This window comes from Trichosurus vulpecula, chromosome 7 (genome assembly GCF_011100635.1).
Source record: "Trichosurus vulpecula isolate mTriVul1 chromosome 7, mTriVul1.pri, whole genome shotgun sequence".
In the NCBI taxonomy this organism is placed as follows: domain Eukaryota; kingdom Metazoa; phylum Chordata; class Mammalia; order Diprotodontia; family Phalangeridae; genus Trichosurus; species Trichosurus vulpecula.
In genome coordinates this window covers 265,745,771-265,767,846 of record NC_050579.1, presented here as the reverse complement: position 1 = coordinate 265,767,846, position 22,076 = coordinate 265,745,771, and the positions used below count along the sequence as shown (strand labels likewise).

At 39.4% G+C, this 22,076-nt stretch overlaps 1 protein-coding gene across 1 annotated transcript; it reads left to right on the top strand.

Moving 5' to 3' along the window:
• The first annotated feature begins 1,613 nt into the window (after positions 1-1,613).
• Positions 1,614-19,056, top strand: LOC118857978 (putative olfactory receptor 2I1). The gene is made up of 4 exons (XM_036768425.1): positions 1,614-1,681; positions 9,571-9,742; positions 15,997-16,047; positions 18,124-19,056. Exons 1-4 carry the CDS (start codon positions 1,614-1,616, stop codon positions 19,054-19,056), a joined length of 1,224 nt encoding a protein of 407 aa, XP_036624320.1.
• Positions 19,057-22,076: the final 3,020 nt, after the last annotated feature.

The following is a 22,076-nucleotide window of genomic DNA, read 5'->3' as shown; positions in this document are numbered from 1 at the left end:
TGATAAATCTTCAAATGAAAAATGCTCTAAAAATATTTTTACTTTTTATTGTTGACATACTTCTTCATCTTAGCTTCACTACTGTATTGTTGTTGAACTCAAGGTTTTTGCTCATTTGTGTGATTTCCCTCTTGGATAAGGGCCTTGTTGTACCCTGAATTATGTTTACAAGCCTGGACTGCATCTTTCAGTCATACAGCTGCATAGCCTGGGCCTTCCAATGAGATTTAAGGATTCTGACACATTGCCAATGGCTAGGAGGAATTCCCTAGAACAAGTATAATGAAATAAATAGTGTTTCAAGAAATTAGAGGTGGATAGAAGAAAAAAAAGGCAAAACCAGGTCCTTTCCCTCAAGGAACTCACATTCTAAAAGGGGAGAAAAGTCCAAATTTGTTTATACGTATTTACATATACATTTACATACTGTAAATGAAAAGTAATCTCAAAGAGAACGCATGGGAAGAGAGAGAGAGAGAGAGACAGAGAGACAGAGAGACAGAGAGAAGGCCTCTTGTAACAAGTGAGATTTGAGCTGAGGCATGGGGGATATGGAAGGGAGTCAAGTACAAGAAGACTGGAAGGGTAGGAAAGGGCTAGATGGTGAAAGGCTTTAAATGACAAACAAAGCATTTTGTATTTGAACTTAGAGGTATTAGACAACCACTGCAATTTATTGAATAGCCAATTGACATGGTGAGACCTGCATTTTTGGAAAATGACTTGGCCCACCGAGTGGAGGAGAAATTGGAGTAGGAGAAAACCGACTGATAGTTATTGCCACAGTCCATTCGGGGTTTTCATGGTGAAGATACTTGGAACAATTTACCATTTCCTTCTGTTGCTCATTTTATAGATGAAGAAACTGAGGCAAACAGGATTAGGTAACTTGCCTAGGGTCACACTGCTGGTCAGTGTCTGATGCCAGATTTAAACTCGGGAAGATGAGTCTTCCTGACTCCAGGCCCAGTGCTTTATCTGCTTCACCACACAGCTGCCCTCATAGCAGTAGTTGTAGTCATGGTAGTAGTAGTAATATCCAGCATTTGTATATATATTGCCAATGTGATACTCACAGTGGCTGCTATGAATATGCAGGCAAATTCCCAGGTTTGAATTGCAAGATTCAAACTTCCTGCTCCACCCATTCGTCAAGCTCTTCCAACTACAGGCTCCATGTGACTGAGACTCATGTGACTCAGACTCATGTGACTCATGCAGATTATAATTATTAATAATTATCACGGGATTATTAATGGATAGGAAAATTCTTCCTACTCCATTAACAATACATTAACAATAGTTTGGCCCCAAGATCTTTCATATCCATTACATAGGTCAATGGTAGTTTAGGGACAACTGGTGTCAACAGAACTTTATAACAATATAACAAGGATAACACAAAATAAGCACGTGAAGCAATATCTTATTGTGGGGCTTGGGCATTAGCACCCCATCATTCTACCCTCAAATGAATGAGGCCCCAAATCCCTTGGGGTACTGGGTGAAGGTCTCTTCTTCTATAGCTACTTTCTGCTGAAATTGGACATCGAGCTGTCCCTGCTCCAAGAGGTCCCATTCAAGGAGTCAGTTCTTTAGCCAGCATCCGGAGCATGACTGATGCCAGGTTCAGGGGTGACACAGCACAGTCTTGGACAGGGGGTGACATCCAGCTTAAGAGGTGAGGCATCTACAGGTAGAGGGCACCAAACCTGCAGGAAACAAATCTAGCAAACAAGTTATAAAGCCAAAAAGAATAAGGAGACAACAACCAGAAGAAGGGTTAAATATAAGGTAAGCCATGTTTCTGAAGTCCATGAACCCCCTACCATAACGTTATTCATGGTAAAATATATGAGTTAAGGGTACAATTTGGTAATCATCTTCTTCCAAATAAACAACAGTTACAGTATTATCTTTCCTATGTGCTATAATTTCCACAGCCTTTTTAATATCATCTGGCTTCCATTTTACCCATACTTTAGCTCCCAATTTTATTCTATCAGTAGAATCAAGCCCTTCATTTCTTCTGATAGTTATTTCAGAAGGAGGATGAGTTTTCAAAAGGGTTATTGTTTCACAAGGAATAATAATCACTTGAACTATTCTGTCATTTCTACAAAACTGTATGGGTTCTTCACCCAAATTTTGGAATGTCACAATAATCTCTCCTTGATAACTGGAATCTATCACTCCAGCCAATACATGTATTCCTCTAGCTGCTAATCCTAGTTTAGGTGACATCCATCCAAAACGATTCTTAGGGATTCTCATACATATTCCAGTAGAGATTTTTCTTATTTCTTTTCTATCCAACCAAAAGTCCTCTAAACAATGTAAATTATATCCTGCTGAACCAGGTGTCCCTGGACATGGTGCTGGGACATCTTGCCTCATAGCCCAATACTCAATATTTGGGATCTTACATGTTTGCTGTTTGCTAATTTGCAGATTTGGGGGTCACCATTCTGGCTAGAGGTGTACTTCCTCCCAATGGTCTATTATTTAAATTACATAAACCAGTGAACAAATTATCCTTCCAATGTTGATAGGAATTATTAGAACTTAACTTACTTAACTGTTCTTTCAATAATCCATTCATTCTTTCAATTAACCCAGATGCTTGGGGATAATATGGAATATGATATATCCATTCTATATTGTTTAATATGCAGTATCTCTTTATTTCATTATCTTTGAAATATGACCCACTGTTACTTTGAATCTGCATTGGGGTTCCATAATATAGACTTATATCTAGAGTTTTATAGGTGTTTTCTGGGTTGCATTCTTATAAGGACAAGCCACTAGCACACTTGAATAGGTGTCAACACAAGTACAAATAAATTTGCATCCTCTATCTTGGGGTAGTGGTCCAATATAATCTATTCGCCTGTTATGGTAATTAAGGTGGGACTTTTTTTTTTACTGTTATCTCTTTTCTAATGCTGAGGTAATCTAGTACCTTTGTTGAGTCTTGCCTTTCAAATGTAATGGCAAGCAAAGTGAACTTTTCATTGTCTTTGTTTTAGAATGCTTCTCAGCACTAAGGAATCTTTGATTGAATTGGGAGTCTTTGATGACCTGCTTAGGTCACAGTTCACATGAATTTGGGATGGATGGTTGTGACGCCCTTTGACACTGAAATGTGTATGTAAGATCTGAGGCTGATGTTTTGCCCTTGGGGGCACACTCATTGGAGGAGTATTGATGATGAAGCTCTGGGTAGCTGAAGGAGCCCCCCCTCCCCACTTTGAAAACCCAGATGTTGGTGCTTCTCTCTCTGGTGACTACACATGTATAGCTTTGGTCAGACAGCTAGAAGCCTGTCTGTTGATCTGTGTAATTTACTCTGTTTTTAATTTCTATTTGTATTTGCTCTGAAGTTCAGGGTGCTGACTTTTCCCCCTGAACTAAGTGAATGATATATGTATGTTTAATTAAAGTAAGATTGTTAACCCCTTAAAGTTGCTTTCCTTAGAAAAGCAGATCAAAGAACCTGTGGCTAGCAGACCTCCTGTGCACTGGTGTTATTGGACTTACACAGCCACAGTAGCTACAAGTAACGTTGTTATAGCAACTTTGCTAATGACATTACCAGAGGATATTAGTGGCTCACACGTAAATAGTCAATAAACATGTATTGAGCACCTACTACCAGGTACTGTACCCTCTATGAGAATTTCTTGGCGATTGGTGATTCCTTGTAGTATGGTAGGTAGCCTTCGTATATTGGGAGTCTTTTAAAAAAATTTAATCATTAACTTTTAATTTTCAACATTCAACATTCACAACATTCACTTCTCCCCCCTCCCCCAAGAGGGCATGCAATCTGATATACAATCATGTACAATCATATTAAACATTTTCACATTAGTCATGCTGTGAAAGAAGAATCAGAACAAAAGGGAAAAACCATCAGAAAGGGAAAAAACCAAACAAAATAGTATGTTTCTATCTGTATTCAGCCTCTTCAATTCCTTCTCTAGGTGTGGATAGGATTTTCCATCATGAGTCTTTTGGTATTATCTTAGATCATTGTATTGCTGAGAAGATCTAAGTCTTCAAATCTGGTCATCTCACAATGTCGCTATTACTGTGTACAATATTCTCCTGGTTCTGCTCACTTCGCTCATCATCAATTCATGCAAGTCTTTCCAGGTTTTTCTGAAGTCCACCTGCTCATCATTTTTTATAGCACAATAGTATTCCATTATATTCATACACCATAACTTGTTTAGCCATTCCTCAATTGATGGGCATCCCCTCAATTTCCAATTTTTTGCCACCACAAAACCAGCTGCTATAAATATTTTTGTACATATGGGTCCTTTCCCCTTTTTTATGATCTCTTCAGGATACAGCCCTAGAAGTGGTATTGCTGAGTCAAAGGGTATGTACAGTTTCATAGCCCTTTGGGCATAGTTCCAAATTGCTCCCCAGGATGGTTGGATAAGTTCATAACTCCACCAGCATTATGTTAGTGTTCCAAGTTTCCCACATCTTCTCCAACCTTTATCATTTTCCTCTTTTTGTCATATTAGGTAATCTGATACATGTGAGGTGGTACCTCTGAGTTGTTTTAATTTGCCTTTCTCTAGTCAATAGTGATTTAGAGCACTTTTTAATATGATATGGATAGCTTTAATTTTTTTCATATGAAAACTGCCTGTTCATATCTTTGACCATTTATCAATTGGGGAATGACTTGTATTCTTAAAAACTTGACTCAATTCTCTCTGTATTTTAGAAATGAGGCCTTTATCAGAGATGTTGGTTGTAAAAATTGTTTCCCAGATTTCTGATTTCCTTCTTATCTTGGTTACATTGTTTGTGCAAAACCTTTTTAATTTAATGGAATCAAAATTATCCATTTTGCATTTCATAATGTTCTCTTATCTCTTGTTTGGTCATAAATTCTTTCCTTCTCCATAGATCTAAACTATTCCTTGCTCTACTAATTTGCTTATGGTATCACCCTATTATCACCTAAATCATGTACCCATTTTGATCTTATCTTGGAATTTGATGGAAGATATTGGTCTATACCTAATTTATCATCCTATTTTCCAGTTTTCGCAATACTTTTTGTTAATAGTGAGTTCTTATCCCAGAAGCTGAGGTTTTTGGGTTTATCAAACAGTTGATTAGAATAGTCATTGAGTACTGTGTCTTGTATACCTAACCTATTCCACTTATCCACCACTCTGTTTCTTAGCCAGTACCAAGTAGTTTTGATGATTGCTTCTTTATAATATAGTTTGAGACCTGGTATGGCTAGGCTGCCTTCTCTTGCATTTCTTTTCATTAATTCACTAGATATTTTTGACATTTTGTTCCTCCAGACGAATTTTGTTATAATTTTTTCTAGTTCTACAATGTAATTTTTTGTAGTTTGTTATGGCACTGAAAAGTAAATTAATTTAGATAGAATTATCATTTTTTTTTTAGCATATTTGCTTGGCCTACTCATGAGCAACTGATTTTTTTCAATTATTTAGATCTGACTTTATTTGTGAGAGTAGTGTTTTGTGATTGTGTTCATATAGTTCCTGGGTTTGGCAGTTCCTTGGCAGATAGACTCCCAAATATTTTATATTGTCTACATTTACTTTAAATGGAATTTTTCTTTCTATCTCTTGCTGCTGGGCTTTGTTAGTAATATAGAGAAATGCTGATGATGTATGTGGACTTGTCTTATATCATGCAACTTTGCTAACTTTCACATAGTTTTTTAGTTGATTTTCTAGGATTCTCTAAGTATACCATCATATTATCTGCAATTTCTTTTTCCACTCATTGCTAAGACTAACATTTCTAGTATGATATTGAATAGCAGTTGTGATAATGGACATTTTTGTTTCACCTCTGATCTTATTGGGAATAATTCTACGTATCCCCATTACATATAAAGCTTGCTGATGGTTTTAGATAGATACTACTTAACATTTTAAGGAAAACTCCATTTATTCCTATGTTCCTTAGTGTTTTTAATAGGAATGGGTGCTGTATTTTGCCAAAAGGTTTTTCTACATCTATTGAGATAATCACATGATTTCTGTTAATTTTGTTATTGATATAGTTGCTTATGTTGATATTGAAACAATCCTACTTCCTGGTATAAATTCCATCTAGTCATAGTGTCTAAGTTCCTGTAATCTCTTTGCTAATATTTTATTTTAAATTTTTGTGTCAATATTCAATAGAGAAATTGATCTACAGTTTTCTTTCTCTGCTTTGCCTCTTCCTGGTGTAAGTATCAGCAGCATATTTGTATCATAAAAAGAATTTGGTAGGACTCCTTCTTTGCCTATTTTTCCCCATATAGTTTATATAGGATTGGAATTAATTGGTCTTTAAATGTATGGTAAAATTAACCTGTAAATCCATCTGGCCCTGGAGATTTTTTTCGTAGGGAGTTCATTGATGGGTTGTTCAATTTCTTTTTCTGACATGAGGTTATTTAAGTATTTTATTTCCTCTTCTGTTAATGTGGGCAATTTATATTTTTGTAAATATTCATCCATTTCACTTAGATTGTCAGATTTATTGGCATAAAGTTGAGCAAAATATCTCTTAATTACCATCTTAATTTCCTCTTCAGTGGTGGTGAATTCACCCTTTTCATCTTCAACACTGGTAATTTTGTTTTCTTCCTTCTTTTTTAAAATCATACTAACCAAAGTTTTATCCATTTTATTGTTTTTTTTCCACAAAACCAGGTTTTAGTTTTATTTATTAGTTCAATAGTTTTCTTACTTTCAATTTTCTTAATCTCTCTAATTTCTCAGAATTTCTAATTTAGTATTTAACTAGAGATTCTTAATTTGTTCTTTTTCTAGCATTTTTAGTTGCATGCCAAACTCATTTATCAATCCTTTCTCTATTTTATTCATGCAAACATTTAAAGACAAAATTTCCCCTAAAAACTGCTTTGGCTGCATCCCATAAATTTTGGTATGTTGTCTCATTATTGTCATTCTCTTTGATGAAGTTATTGATTGTTTCTCTGATATGTTGTTTGACCCATTCATTCTTTAGGATTAGATTATTTAGTTTCCAATTAGTTTTCAGTCTATCTTTCTATGGCCCTTTATTACATGTAATTTTTATTGCATCATGATCTGAAAAGAATGCATTTAATATTTCTGCCTTTCTGCATTGGATTATGAGGTTTTTATGCCCCAGTACATGGTCAGTTTTTGTGTAGGTGTCATGTACTGCTGAGAAAAAGTACATTCCTTTCCATCCCCATTCAGTTTTCCCCAGTGGTCTGCCATATCTAACTTTTCTAAAATTCTATTCACCTCCTTAACTTCTTTCTTGTTTATTTTGTGGTCAAAGTTATCTAGTTCAGAGAGGAGGAGGTTTACGTCCCCCACTAGTATAGTTTTTCTGTCTATCCTTCCTGTAACTACTTCTCCTCTAAGAATTTGGATGCTATATCACTTGGTGTTTATATGTTTAGTATTGATATTACATCATTGTCAAGATTAAATTTTCTTCCTTATCTCTTTTAATTAGATCTATTTTTGCTTTTGCTTTGTTTAGGGTCAGGATTGCTACCCCTGCTTTTTCTTTTATTTCAGCTGAAGCATAACATATTCAGCTTTATCCTTTTACTTTTACTTTATGTGTATCTCTCTCATCCAAATATATTTCTAGTGAACAACATATTATAGGATTATGATTTTTAAAACACTCTGCTAATCCGCTTCTGTTTTACAGGTGAGTTCATCTTATTTACATTCATAGTAATGATTACTATCTGTGTCTTTCTCTCCATCCTATTTCCCCCCATTTATGTTTTTCTCTCTCCTTTCACCCTTTCCCTCCTCAGCAGTGTGTTGCTTCTGACCACCTCCTCTCTCAATCTGCCCTCCTTTCTATTATCCCTCTCCCTTTTCTTTCCCCTTTCTCCTCCTACTTCCTCATAGAGTAACATAGATTTCTCTAACCAACTGAACATGTATGTTAGTCCCTCTTTGAGCTATATCTGATGAGAGTAAAGTTCAAACAATGCATGCCTCCTTTCCTTTTTTCCCTCTACTGTCATAGGTCTTTTCACTTCTTCACATTATGTAATTTAGCCTTTTGTACCTCCTCCTTTCCTCTTCACCCAGTACAATCCTTTTTTCCCTACCACTTAATTAATTTTTTTATCATCACATCAAAGTCAGTTTATACCCATACCCTTTGTCTATGTATACCTGTTCTAAATGCCCTAATAAAGATACAGTTCTCAAGAGTTAAAAGTATCATCTTCCTGTTTAGGGATGTAAACAGTTTAACCTTATTGAATAACACATTTTTCCCTTTTCCTATTTACCTTTTTATGCTTCTCTCAAATCTTGTATCTGAAGGTCAGATTTTCTGTTTAGCTCTGGTTTTTTCATCAGGAATAATTGAAAGTCACTTATTTCATTGAATGTCCATCTTATCCTCTGAAAGCTTATGCTCAGTTTTGCTGATAGTTGATTCTTGGTTGTAATCCAAGCTCCCTTACTTTGTGGAATATCATATTCCAAGCCCTCCGATCCTCTAATGTAGAAGGTGCTAAGTCCTGCATAATCTTCACTGTGGTTCCAAAATATTTAAATTGTTTCTTTCTGGCTACTTGCAGTATTTTCTCCTTGATCTGATAATTCTGGAATTTGGCTACAATATTGCTTGGTGTTTTCATTTTAGGATCTCTTTCAGAAGCTGCTCAATGGATTCTTTCAGTGGTTATTTTACCCTCTGGTTCTAGGACCTCAGGGAAGTTTTTCTTGATCATTTTTTGAAGGATGCTATCCAGGCTCTTTTTTTTTTTTGATCATGGCTTTCAGGTAGTCCAATAATTCCTCAACCATCTCTCTGGGATCTTTTTTCCAGGTCAACTGTTTATCCAATGATGTATTTTACATTTTCTTTTATTTTTTCACTCTTTTGATTTTGTTTGACTGATTCTTGATGTTTCATAGAGTCATTAGCTTCCACTTGCCCCATTTATTTTATTCAGTTAGTTTCCTCTTTTTCATTTGGCCAATTCTACTTTTAAAGGAGTTCTTCTCTTCAGTGAACTTTTGTACCTCCTTTTCCATTTGGCCAATTCTACTTTTTAATGAGTTGTTTTCTTAAATGGATTTTCCCCCCATTTGGCCAATTGTATTTTTTAAGGAATTGTTTTCTTTAGTCAACTTTTGTCCTTCCTTTTCCAGGCTATTGGTTCTCTCTTGCATATCTTTTTTTAACCTCTTTTTTTCATTTACCTCTCTTATTTGACTTTTAAAATCCTTCTTGAGCTCTTCCAAGAAGGTTTTTTTGGGTGTGAGACCAATTCATATTCCCCTTTGATGTTTCAGATGTAGGTATATTGACAATGTCTTCTTCTGAGCTTGTGTTTTGATCTTTCCTGTCTCCACACTAACTTTCTATGGTCAATGTTCACTTTGTTACTTATTCATCTTGTTTTCCTATTTCCTGGTTTTAAAGTTGAACTCTCCTGCTGGAACACAGGGGGCATTGTCCCAAGCTTCTTGTGCTGGGGGGCAGGGGCCTAATCATTCACTTTGTGCACTGGGATCTCAGGTACTGGCAGCTGGAGACTGGGGCTCTGGCAGCTCACATGGTGCTAAGCTGGGGTCCTAATGGTGGTGTCTGGCATGCACTGAGGCCAGGTGTGGTTTTTCTGCATTTCCCTGGGGCTACACTGAAGCACGTGGATCCCTGTTTGCCCTGGACTGCACTGAAGTATTTGGAGGTCTGGCAGTATGATGATGCCTGACTGCCCTGGGACTGAAGCATGCCCTGGGCTGTGCTGAAACACATGGGGGTTCTCTGAGCTGGAGTCTGCTGGTTCCCCTGGCTTTGTTAAGGCATCTGTGGGTTCCTGGTGTTGACATTTGCCTGCTCCACCACATTGGGGCTCAGAATCTCCTTCTGGTTTGCTAAGGTGCACCTTGCTGCTGGCTTGCTGGGATGCTTCCTGTCCTGGAATGTGCTCCCTTTTTATCCAAGTGAGATGGACCTTTCTTTCTGATCCTCCAAGTTTCCAAGGTTAAAACACTACTCCATCTTTCCACTGGCTCTGCTGTTCCTGGGATATGTTCTGGGTGCTATTTTATGGTTTTATAGAGGTGAATATGGGAAAAAACAATGATTTAGTGCTTGCTCTGCCATCTTGGCTTTGAAAGTCTCCAAGGGGGTCTTTCTTATCACTTATTCTGCTAGGTTATTTGTTTAAATATCTTACTTTGAACTATGTTCTCTGGTCTAATAAAAGAAACCAGTCACAGCTCAATTAGCGGGATCCACAATATGCATTTTAATTTAGGGAAGTTTTCTGGGGGCCCATGTGTGAGATGAACTCCAGGTATTACATGTGCAAACCCAAAAAGGGGGAGATGATCAGTCTATTTAAAGAACATGGAATAGGACAGCTCCATTGGAGCAGATGGATTGTGTTAAGAGCAATGAAAAAGAAGTGTAAAAAGTTCGATGGGAGTGATTCTGTATGTTCTGGTATGTTTTCTATATCAGTGCAAAGGGTTTGAGCAATACCCTATCTTATTTTGCTTGGAGAGCATCTGAACTCTCTCAAGTGATGAGGGAAATAACGTCCCAAAACAGTCCATTTCTTATTACCTATGAAAAGACTAAAATAATTCTAGCACAATGTTTTGTATATAATATGTACCTGATAAATGTTAGTTGATGATGATGATGATTGGAGGAAGAGAAAGAGCCTAATTCAATTTGATATATTTCAACAAAGTTTGTCTTAGTGAATGGAATTTCTAGCCTCCTTATGTTCTACCAACCCTAAAACAACAGATCAGATTTTTCTTGACATAGGGGAAAAGATATAACCCCATTGGCTAGAAAGAACAGAATGCAAATGATACAAGGTAATTATGCTGCTAATGAGTCATATGAGAGAAGATCAGGATTTGAATCATAAGATTTAGGTAGGGGGAAGCTTTGCTAACAGAGCAAGCCTGGCGAAAAAATGGACATGAATTGTACTAGATTAATTCTGTCCCCAAATCCTCCATTTCCCCCTACGCCCAGCACAATGCATCCCAATTCCTGCTGCCTGAGACGCAGTGTCCTATAGGGATTTCCTTTCTTAAACTTCCCTTTCCTTACCTTGGGGACTTCCTCTCTGGACACTTCCATACCAAGCACTAATTGTTGGATAGGATGCATGGTTGCCCCCCAGAGCCTTAGTGTTCCTGTTCAGGAGACTGAAAGCCCTGAGTCTCCCTCTTATCTCTTCTCACTGTTCCTCAACAAACCCTGTGTCCTTCAGCATCAGGAGAAAGGTTACTGCTGTTCCCAGGAAGATTATATATTCTCCTGGTAACCCTTAGTTCTTCTCCTGCCAGCTCTTAACCACAGGATTCTTCCCAGGGTACTAGCCCACAACTGTTACCACTCCTGTCCACATTAGACATAGAAGGATCATCTCCTCCCTTTGCTATCAGGACAGATGGCATTCATTCCATATCCACCTCCTCCTTAAAGATTGAGGACGTAATATTCTGCAGTCCCCTCCCAGCCCTCAGTCATGCCTTTCAGCACCATCTGGCACTGACATCTACCTTCAATTTATCTTACTGTAGTTTCACACACAGAAGAGTAAGAGAGAAACCAACAGACCAATGTTTTAGCCAAAGTCTCTGAAATTCAATTCCAGAGAAGAGTGAGATGAAAATGAGAGAAGAGGAGATAAAGGTGAGTTTGGTCTTCTAGTGTCTGTAGAATGAGGCTTATGGCAACATCCTAGATTTAGATGCAGACTGGGGCAGATGAAGCAGTAGGTTTTCTTCCTAACATTATTCTTTTCATATTGAAATGAATTCTCTTAGTTTATATCAACAAATGACAGGAGTGGAGCAAGGAATAATAGGAGAATTCATTTTAGTGCCATGGAAAGAGTTCTAAATGAAAAGTTCAGGAAATCTGGATTCTAGTCTCTGAATTTTTTTTTCACTAGTTGTAACCTTGCACAAAGTCACTATGAAATGGAAGAGTTCTGAAGGTCCTTTCCAGCTCAGAAACTAAATGATACTCATGTAAAAAAAAATTTGGACATTGAATCAGGAGACCTAGATACGAATTAATGCTCACATTGTCTATGTCACAGCATTGTTGTGATGACAGCTCTTTGTAAACTCAAAAATGTAGATATGAACTATGGTTATTTGGCAGCTAGGTGGCACAGTGGAGTAGTGGACTTGTACTCAGGATAGATGAGTTCAGATTTGACTTCAGACACTGACTCGCTTTGTTACCCTGGCACTTCCTTCCCCAGTTTTCTCATCTGTAAAATGTGAGTAAAACAGTGTCTTCTTCCCAAGATTGTTGTGAGGACAAAATGAGATAATATTTGTAAAGCACTTTGCAAACTATAAAGTGCTACATAAATGCTAGCTATTATCGTTAGGGGATTCTGGGTAGAAGCCAGCTTGGAATACGATGTTCCATATACAGACCCTGCAGAGTAGTCAGTGAATAAGGAGCAGATTATTTGGGGGTGAATCTGTTCCTGGTTGCTTTTATGGTGAAGGTATACAAACCTAAAACTATGCCTGGTAAAAGTGTGTAAGATGTTCATAGGTCATAGTATCATAGATGTAGAGCTGGCAGGGTCTTCAGAGATTGTTTGGTCCAAGCCCCTCACTCTATAAATGAGGGAACTAGGACTCAGGAAGTTTAAGTGATAGGTGAGATCTGAACCAAGGTCCTCTGACTCCAGAATTAGTGCTACAAGTCTGGGAATGTGAAGGTGTAGGGAGAGTATGTATGAATTAGGGCATGAGAAATCACAGAATGTGAAAGTGGTCTTCTAAACCCACCTATACTGGCAAAAGAAAACCCTTTGTAAAACCCCCTACAAATAAGTTATCAACCTCTACTAGAAAACTTGTAATGAAGGGAAGCCCATTGCTTCTTGAGGCAATCCATCACATTTTTGGAACCTCTTCAATGTTAGAAAGTTTTTTCCTCATCTATAAAAAAATCTGCTTTCCTGCAACTTCTACCTGTTATTTCTAGTCCTACCTCATGGAGCTAATCAGAATAACAATGTCTCTTCATGTTAGCCTTTAAATACATAAGACAGGTAAAATGTACCCTTCCCCTTCCCAAGTCTTCCCTTCTCTTCTGAGTCATCCTGGACTCTTCCCATTGTCTTACCCCTAATATCTGTTATCTATTCTCACTGATTCTAACTCCACAGACAACTTTCACATCTGCCCCTTCCCTCCACACAGAGTGATACCATACTGTTTGTTTAGTGTCCCAACTAACTATGACTTGGGCCCTCATGGCAGCCTCTTAACCTACCTCCCTGAATTCAGTCCCTCCACTCACCATTAATGTCTACAGAATGCGATGCACATTCTTTAGGCTGGCATCTAAAGACATACACAGTCTGGTTCCGACCGGCCTCTTGAGTTTTATTTCACACTTTTCTCTTCACCTGCTTTACTTGCCAGCCAAACTGCTAACTGTTCCCATGACCTCCCACCTTCTCGAATTTGCAAGAGTCATCTGCAATGCCTGGAATGCACTCCCTCTTCTTTACTGACTGTTGACATTCTTTTCTTCCCCTTTCTTTAAGTTTTATGTAATGGAGGAGGAAATTGAAAGGAGAGAAGAACTCAGACTGAGAGAAGCCTGAGATAGGTTAAATAATGAACCTGGGGGAAAGCTGTGAGGTTTTTATTCCTAGAAAAGGAGAGAAAGAAGAGAGTGAAACAAAGAAAAAGATTATAAGGAAAAAGTGTGTCTGTCTTTGTGTGTGTGTGTGTGTGTGTGTGTGAGAGAGAGAGAGAGAGAGAGAGAGAGAGAGAGAGAGTGAGAGAAAGATTGATTACAACTAGCTCACATTAGTACAACACTTTACAGTTTACAAAGGCTTTCTTTGCAACAATCCTGTGAGACAGGGAGTGAGAGGTAAGAGTAAAGGAGCCATCATTAATATTTGGGTAGCCACCAAGCCCTCTCAGAGCAACTATGTTACTCTGTGTTCTCCTTGCAAATACCACTGGGATACAGGGACCTGTGTGGTAGCTCTTAATATTTTCAGAGTAAGCCTGAAGTAGTTTGAGAGAAAATGGAAAAAAAAATATTCAGTGACTATCCTGATCAGACCACCAACAATCTTCTCGGGAAGTTTTCTGTACTAGCCTGTCTAATGCTAGGGAAGAAGAGAAACGGTACATGACTTCCATCTCAAGTAAGTCCTCAAGTAAGTTCTCTCTTCATAGAATCATAGGCTGTAAGAACTGAAAAGGACATTAGAGAACATCTAGTTCAGCCTCCTTATTTTATACAGGAGGAAAAGGCCAAAGGAAAGAAAGTGACTTGCCTAAAGTCATGCAGAGCAGCAGAGCCATTATTTTCTCTTGTTCTGTAAGGCAATGATGAGGCCTTAAGCATGGTGATACTAGAGATATGAACATATATACATATATATATATACACAAATATATACATATATATATATAAAGAGAAACATTTGGAAGGGAGGAGTTCCTACCAACATTTTCCTATGAACTTATCTAGTTTTGTTTTTCTGTAAAATTGAAGGTAATTGTGATTGTGTCTTTTCCTTTGGAATGATGAATACAATGTTTAAGATTAATTAATTAAACAATCTTATAGAAAATCATATTAATTGATATTATAATCTTATATTATTTATACCATATATTGTTATATTTTATTGTTATATATCTATCTAACATGAAATAATTTAATTAGGATATATCACATGCATGATTATGATTTCTATTCCCAAAGTGATTTTTATAAACTGAGACATATTTTATGCACGACAGTAATAAATCATTTGATATTTTCCTATACTCTGATAACAAGTAGCAAAGTACAAACACCAGATGCCTGACCAGGAGGCACAGTCCCTGTAATATTAGAAGTAGACAGACCAATAGCACTTAGCTCTAAAATTGACCTTAAGGATCATCTTAAGGATCCACTCACCCTCCCCTCCCCCACACAATTTACAGATGAGAAAACTCAGACCCAGAGAGGGGGAGTAATTTAGCCAAAGACACACAGCTGATAAGTAGGAAAACCGTGACAAGAACTTGTTTCCAGACTTAGAAAAGAAGAACATGAGACTAAAAGATCTCAAAAAGCTCCAGTTCTGTTATTCTACGATTCTTTGATACTATTATTTGCTTGTGGGTTTCCTTTTTGTTGACTTATGTTATAGAGCTGGGTCGTCTCTTGATTGCTCCTCAGCAGAGGGAAAATGGAGATGATGCCGATCAAGAGAAGTGAAAATTAGAAAAAAGTTGCTTATCACTCATCCTACAGTAGATCACTGACTGTTGAGCCAGATCACCTGAGTTCAAATCCCATCTCTGATGCTTACCATCTGTGTAACCCCGGACACTCATTTAACCTTCATGGACCTCAGTTTCTTCCTCTGTAAAAGGAGGAGGTTTGGCTAAATAGCCTTTGAAATTCCTTCCAGCTCCACATCTGTGATACATTCATTGCCTAGTTCCTGAAAGGACTCAGACAAGTCTTGTTGCTGCTGCTGCTCCTTCCTTCTCAAAGAGGACCAGTGACATCATGAGGGTGATAACTTGACCTGCACATGAATTGATTTAAGTGAGGCAGCCTCATTCTCTCCTCCAGAGCCATTGAAATCCAGTGGCAAGACAAAAGTCAAGACGACTGGTGATGTCCCAGGAGGCGGTAGATGATTTTGGCTTTTCTAAATTAAGGTCCTTCCCAGGCAATATCTGAGGCATCGTCCATTGAATGACTAAGGGCTAAAACTTTAGAATCTAGTGAAGTGAGATGCTTTCATGATAATTCTCTTATATCTTGGAATCATAAATTATTAGGGCTAGAAGGATCCTTAAAGATCATCTGGTCCAAGCTTTGAAACCAGGTATGTTGTGGTGGTTTTATATACTGGATGTAAATCCGGGGTTTAAGTCTTATTTCTGCCACTTCCTCGTTTTACAGCTACGGACAATTCCCTTCAATAACCAGGCCCTCAGCTTCCTCATATGTAAGGTGAGCTTAGCTTAGATGACTTATAAGTTTACTTCCAGTTCTAAAGCTTTATGAACCTCTTTATTTCATAGGTGGAGGAACTGAGAATCTGAAAAAAATGAAGGGATTTACCTCTGGTCATACAACTAAAAAGTGACAAAGCAAGAATTAGAACTCAGGCTTTACAATTCCAAATGGTCACGTATAATCTACCATACCAGGGATAGGGAACCTGTGGACATGAGGCCACATGTGGCCTTCTAGGTCCTTGGGTGTGGCCTTTGACTGAGTCCAAGTTTTATAGAACACAATTTTTTATTAAGGGGATTTGTCTTGTGAAGTTTGCATTTAGTCAAAGGGCCACACTTGAGACCTAGAGACCCACATGTGGCCTTGAGGCCACAGGTTCCCCACCCCTGTACTAATACCACAGCCACTTTCTAATCTTTGACCAGACTTCAACCCCCTAAATAAAGGACCACAAGGTTCAAAACTAGAAGGACCTCAGAGGTCACTCTCCTTCATTTTACAGATTAGGGAACTGAGGCCCATAGAGGGCAAGTGACTTATCCAGAGTCACACAGATAGTAAGTGGCAACGTCAGGAATCAAACCCAGATTTTATGACTCCAGACTGAGGGCTCATTCCTCTGTACCACAACTGCCTCGAGATAAACTTTTACATAGTACCTCTACCTACATTTGTTTAGTGCTCTAGGCTTTTCAGAACACTGAGTCCTCATGGATTGTGGAGTGGTGAGCTCAAAGAAATAACTCTGAAGAAGTTCCAGAACTAATGGCATGAATGGATCTTGCCCACTGAATGCTCCTAGACTGAGGGAGAACACATCCCTGCTAGCCCTGTTGAAACTTTTCTCACTTTAGCCTCCCAACAATCCTATGCCATAAAGAAATTCATAGTGCCATTTTACAGATAAGGGAACTGACTCAGAGGTTATAAAGTAACAACCTTCTGATTGCTAGTTCTGTGTTCTTTCCCACAACATACTAGTTCTATTTTATACATGCCCCATTGACTTTTCTGTCCACCATTGTTTTCCAGAATAGAATTTCTGAAACACAGGCAAAATTTCTTTGCAATGATAACTGCAGGGTATTTGCATTGTTTTTTTGTGATATAACTCTCATTAAAAAAAGTTTACACTGCTAGAATTATTTCCAGTTTATAGAACTAGATCTTATAATGAAAATTTCCATAAAAAATTACAGAAAATTGAACAGTGAATTCAATTAGGAAACTTGGAATTAATTAAATCTTAAAATATCAATAGTTTTATTATCAAACCAAGCTACATATAATATGTACCTTTGTGTTGCTCAACTTACATTGTATATGGTCTGAAAAATAAGTGTTGCATACATGTCTTTGTTCCCAAACTTTGACCCTTATCTCCAGTTTTTGCTCCTTCAAAGCAGTATAAAAAGTGCTGCTTTTGGAGCCAAAATAACACAGCTATAAATTATATATAGAATATAGTTATACATATTGGTAGGGTTGTTGCTCATTTACCCATATGCCTTTGTTTTACAGATTAAGAAACTGAGACCCAGGGAGGCAAAGTGAACTGACCAAGATCAAGCAGGTGTTGAGTAGTAGAGCCAGAATTTCAATGGTAGAAGGAGGGGTGATTGTTTTCTGACTTCATATCTGTTGTGCATTCTACAACAGTCCCCCTCCGCCAACTCTAGTCCAGGTCCTGGCCCAGGCCCTGTCAGTTTCTAGGCAAGTCACTTTCAGTCCAATGCATCTCCACAAACTTTATCAAACACTTATTCTGGGGAAGCGACCAAGACTACAAAATTTTTAAAAAGATAAAAAAAGATTCCTTTCCTACTGGGTGATTACCGTCTAAAGTGGGGCCAGGAGGAGATAACATTCTCTCAGCCTCTGTCTCTTCATATGTAAAAAGAAGGCAAAGTCCAGAAAAGGCTTAGTAAAAATGCAAAGTTCTACAGAAATGTGAGCTCATCCCAGAGGAGGGAGAAAGTTGAGGAGGGACAGGAAGAGGATTTTTGCCTGGGGGTGGGTTTACCATAGTGTCTCAAAGAAATTCTGCGTCATTTTCTGCCTCCCTAGACCAACTACAGCATTGGTGCCCACTTCTTTCTTCTGGGATTCTCCGACTGGCCATCACTCCAGCCGCTACTCTTCGCCCTGATCCTCCTCTGTTACCTCCTTACTCTGGTTGGCAATTCTACCCTCGTGTTCTTGGCGGTCCGTGATCCCCGCCTCCACGCGCCTATGTACTACTTCCTCTGCCACCTCGCCCTGGTGGACGTATGCTTCACCACCAGCGTTGTTCCGTTGCTGCTGGCCAACCTTTGGGGCTGGGCAAGGGTGCTGTCCCGCGCCGGGTGCATGACCCAGCTCTACATCTCCCTGGCCCTGGGCTCCACTGAATGCGTCCTTCTGGCGGTGATGGCGCTGGACCGCTCGGCCGCCGTGTGCCGTCCGCTACATTACACAGCCCTGGCTTCTCCCGGTCTCTGCGGGGCGCTGGCGGCTGCCTGCTGGCTGGGTGGCTTCACCAATTCGCTGGCGCAGACCGTACTACTGGCCACGCGACAGCTGTGCGGGCCCCGGCTTGTGGACCATTTCATCTGCGAGCTGCCAGCCCTGTTGAAACTGGTCTGCGGGGGCGGGGGCGCGGTGGAGCTGCAGATGTTTGCTGCTCGGGTAGTTATACTGTTGGTGCCCTCCACTGTCATCCTGGTTTCCTATGGGGCTGTGGGCCAGGCGGTATTGAAGATGAAATCTCAGACAGGGAGGAGAAAAGCAATGGGGACCTGCGGTTCCCACCTCACTGCTGTCTGTCTCTTCTATGGTTCTGCCATCTACACATACCTGCAGCCTACACACAGTTACTCCCAAGGGCAGGGCAAGTTCGTCTCCTTGTTCTACACTGTGGTCACTCCTGCCCTCAACCCTATCATCTACACCCTGAGGAACAAGGAGGTGAAGGGGGCTGCGAGAAGGCGTCTGGGCAGAGTAGAGTGGAGGGGGAGATAAGGGTGGAGTTAGGGAGAATTTCTCTTCTTAACCCAAGGGTCACATTATTTGTCAGTGGGCCAGTCCAGTGGTGAGCTCAAAGAAATAGCTCTCAAGAAGTTCCAGAACTAATGGCATGAATAGATCTTGCCTGTTGAACCCTCACAGACTGAGGGAGAACATATCCCCAGCATCCAAGTCCGCACTGGATAAGAGAAACAGTTCTCACCTTAGATATTTTCCCAGTTAATGGAATCTATGGATGAATAAAGATATGGCTGATGTTCTAAAGAAGCTTCCAGTTTGATAAAGGACATGTCGTCCCTCCCTTTGGGGAATTGTAAGAGGAGACTAGACCAACACATAAGAAGCATAGACTAGGGTGGTCTATTCAATCAAAAGACTTTCACACTTAAATAGGCAACTAGGGGATACAGAAGGGATTAGGATGAGAAATATTCATTGGGCATAGTCAGGTTAGTCCTGGAAGAGAAAGGACTTTTTAAGATTTTGAAAACACCAAAGGATTTAAGTAGTAGATAGAAAGCAGAGGGACATCTAAGAGAACAGAGAGGACCCACATATAAAATGTATGGAGGTTAAATGAGGAAAGGGCCATGTTGGGAAGGAAAGGGGTGGAATGAGATCCAATGAAACTTCAAAGCCCCATTAGAGGGTTTGGGGATTGTTAAAGGAGGGAAGTTGAATAGGAATGACAACAGATAAGTGTTCCCCCATCTTTCCTAAACTCTTGTTACAAGCAGGAGAATAATTATTCTACCCCAAAACTATTTCCTGGAAGACTTCATTTCCCTTATGGCATCAACCACTCTTGCAGGAGAGAAAAGCAGCACATCTTTCCTTGTTGCCCCCATTTTTCAGGACACATATAGGAGTATTCATTTAAAGAATGGGCAGAGGTATAAAATGTATAATTTCACATCAGATATAGCCAAAAGCAGGATAAAAGAACAATTTCTTTCTCTTCCATGCATTGTAGTTTAGTGGTGGCAGGATAATTAGCTCTCTTTATGATGCTTTATCTCCATTGTGGTATAGGAACGGAAAAGGGTATCTTGTCTGTTAACCTGGAGAAACAAAGATAGTCTCCTTGTTCCCAACATCCAATTTACTGTAACGGAAGAATTCTTCAACTTAGAGTCAAGAGAAATATGTTTTAATATAGTCTTTACCATTTACTTGCTACATTACCTAGGGAAAATTCATTTTGTGTCGCCTTCAGTAACTATAACACAACAAGCCTTTGTCTACAAAGAGCATTTAAAGAATTTTATTTAAATATCACATTAGAAGTATACTGTTATAGAATGACTAAGCTTGAAATGAATTCCTTAGTTACCTTTCTCCCAGCCATCTCTTTTTCTACTGTTCTCCTACTCTACTACACCACCACCACTACTATTCTTCCTTCTCTATTTTACCTACTTCCTTCTCTCCCTCCTTTCTCTCATTGAAAAGCAAAACAAAACAAAACAATGAAACTCCTGTAGCAAATATGCTAGCCAAAATATACATGTGGGAGGCAGGAATTGGCAATAAAGGACTGAGTAATAGAGGATTCCTCTACTCTGGCTCCTTTTAGCAGGCTTTTATTCCCTGCTCTTTCTCCCTTCTCCCTTTCATTTTCATGAGACCTAAAAGATCTTGGGCTGAAGGAAAGTGGAGCTGCCTCTGGCTGTTTTGGCATGTGTTTAATGGCACAGGATGCCCATAAGGGAATTAGGAAGAATGAGGACTTTCTAACCCTTTATCAGATTGAGAGTTGAAAAAGAGCTTGCCCTACCTGAATGGGTGAGGTTCAAAGACAGATTACGTGCCTCTGGGCTTTACTAACCTGCTTGGCTATTCTGGTTTCCAAAAAAGCTTGGCTCCTGGAGTGAAGATTTACCATCTGGAAGGGAAAAGCTTTCCATAGTAAAGGATCTGGGAACTAATAGATTTCATGATGGCAAGCAAAACTTCTGAGGGATTTTCTCTAGCCCAATACTGGGTTTGTGAAGGACCTCATCTGGAAAAGAGAAGTTTAAGCCACTGGGTTCTAAGCTAAGCAAGAAATGATAAAGCTCACTTCCTTTTACAGAGAAGAGGTGACCAATAAGCATTTATATAGTGAACCAGTCTCTGATGTCACAGCTGAATTCAGCTCTTCTGGTGTCCAGGACTATCCCCTGCAACATTTATCTGCCTATCTGGTAGAATTTTCACCGAGGACTCCAGCTCTGGGTAAAATTGGGAAACAGAGATAACCTCCACAACTTCATCCCCAGTGGAGCCTTAGCAATGACCATGAGACCAGAGGAATATCACCTGGAAAAGAGCAGCTGAGCTTCACCAGGCAGAGATTACACAACATAGGAGACCAGTGAAGATGAGCTCAAGCAGGAGCAGCAGCACAATCATCATCAGTGGCACTGAAGTGTTGGAGATGTGAGCTACCTCTCCACCAATGTGCCTTGGCCCTAAGTGTTCTCTAGGGAGCTCTGGGCCTAGAGTCAGGGAGACCTGAGTGCAAATCCTGCTGTAGTCATTTCCTAGCTGTGTGACCCTGGGCAAGTCACTTAAATGCTGCCTGCCTCAGTTTCCTCAAATGCAAAATAGGAATCCTAATAGCACCTACCTCAGAGGGTTGTTGGGAAGATCAAATGAAGTATTTGCCAAGTGCTTTGCACAGTGCCTGGCACACAGGAAGATCTTAATCTGTTACCCCTTTTGTGTCTCTTCATGTGTGCCCCCTATGATCATCCAATCACCCCACTAATAATGTGCATTTGTCAGAGAACATGCCCCAGGTTTATGGGGGAAATGCTCTATTACTATGTTTCTTCCTGTGGTATTTCATTAAATGCCTTTGCTTTCAACTACTTGTGTTCTTCAGCTGCCTGGTAAAAGTAAACAGATTTCAATGCTTGTGAAGGGGGCAGAGGACAAGCATTCGTCAAGAGCGCGGATCTCTTCACAAGCACTATCTCATCTGATGCTCACAGTAATCCTGTGTGCTATTATGATGCCCATTTTATAGC

Bases quoted from the DNA above. Each gene is read 5' to 3' on its own strand.
- LOC118857978 (XM_036768425.1), top strand. From the start codon at position 1,614: ATGACTGATGCCAGGTTCAGGGGTGACACAGCACAGTCTTGGACAGGG. The intron at 1,682-9,570 runs GTGAGGCATCTA...CTGGGATCTCAG, and splicing joins GGTGACATCCAGCTTAAGAG to GTACTGGCAGCTGGAGACTG. The intron at 9,743-15,996 runs GTCTGGCAGTAT...CTCGTTTTACAG, and splicing joins CTGCACTGAAGTATTTGGAG to CTACGGACAATTCCCTTCAA.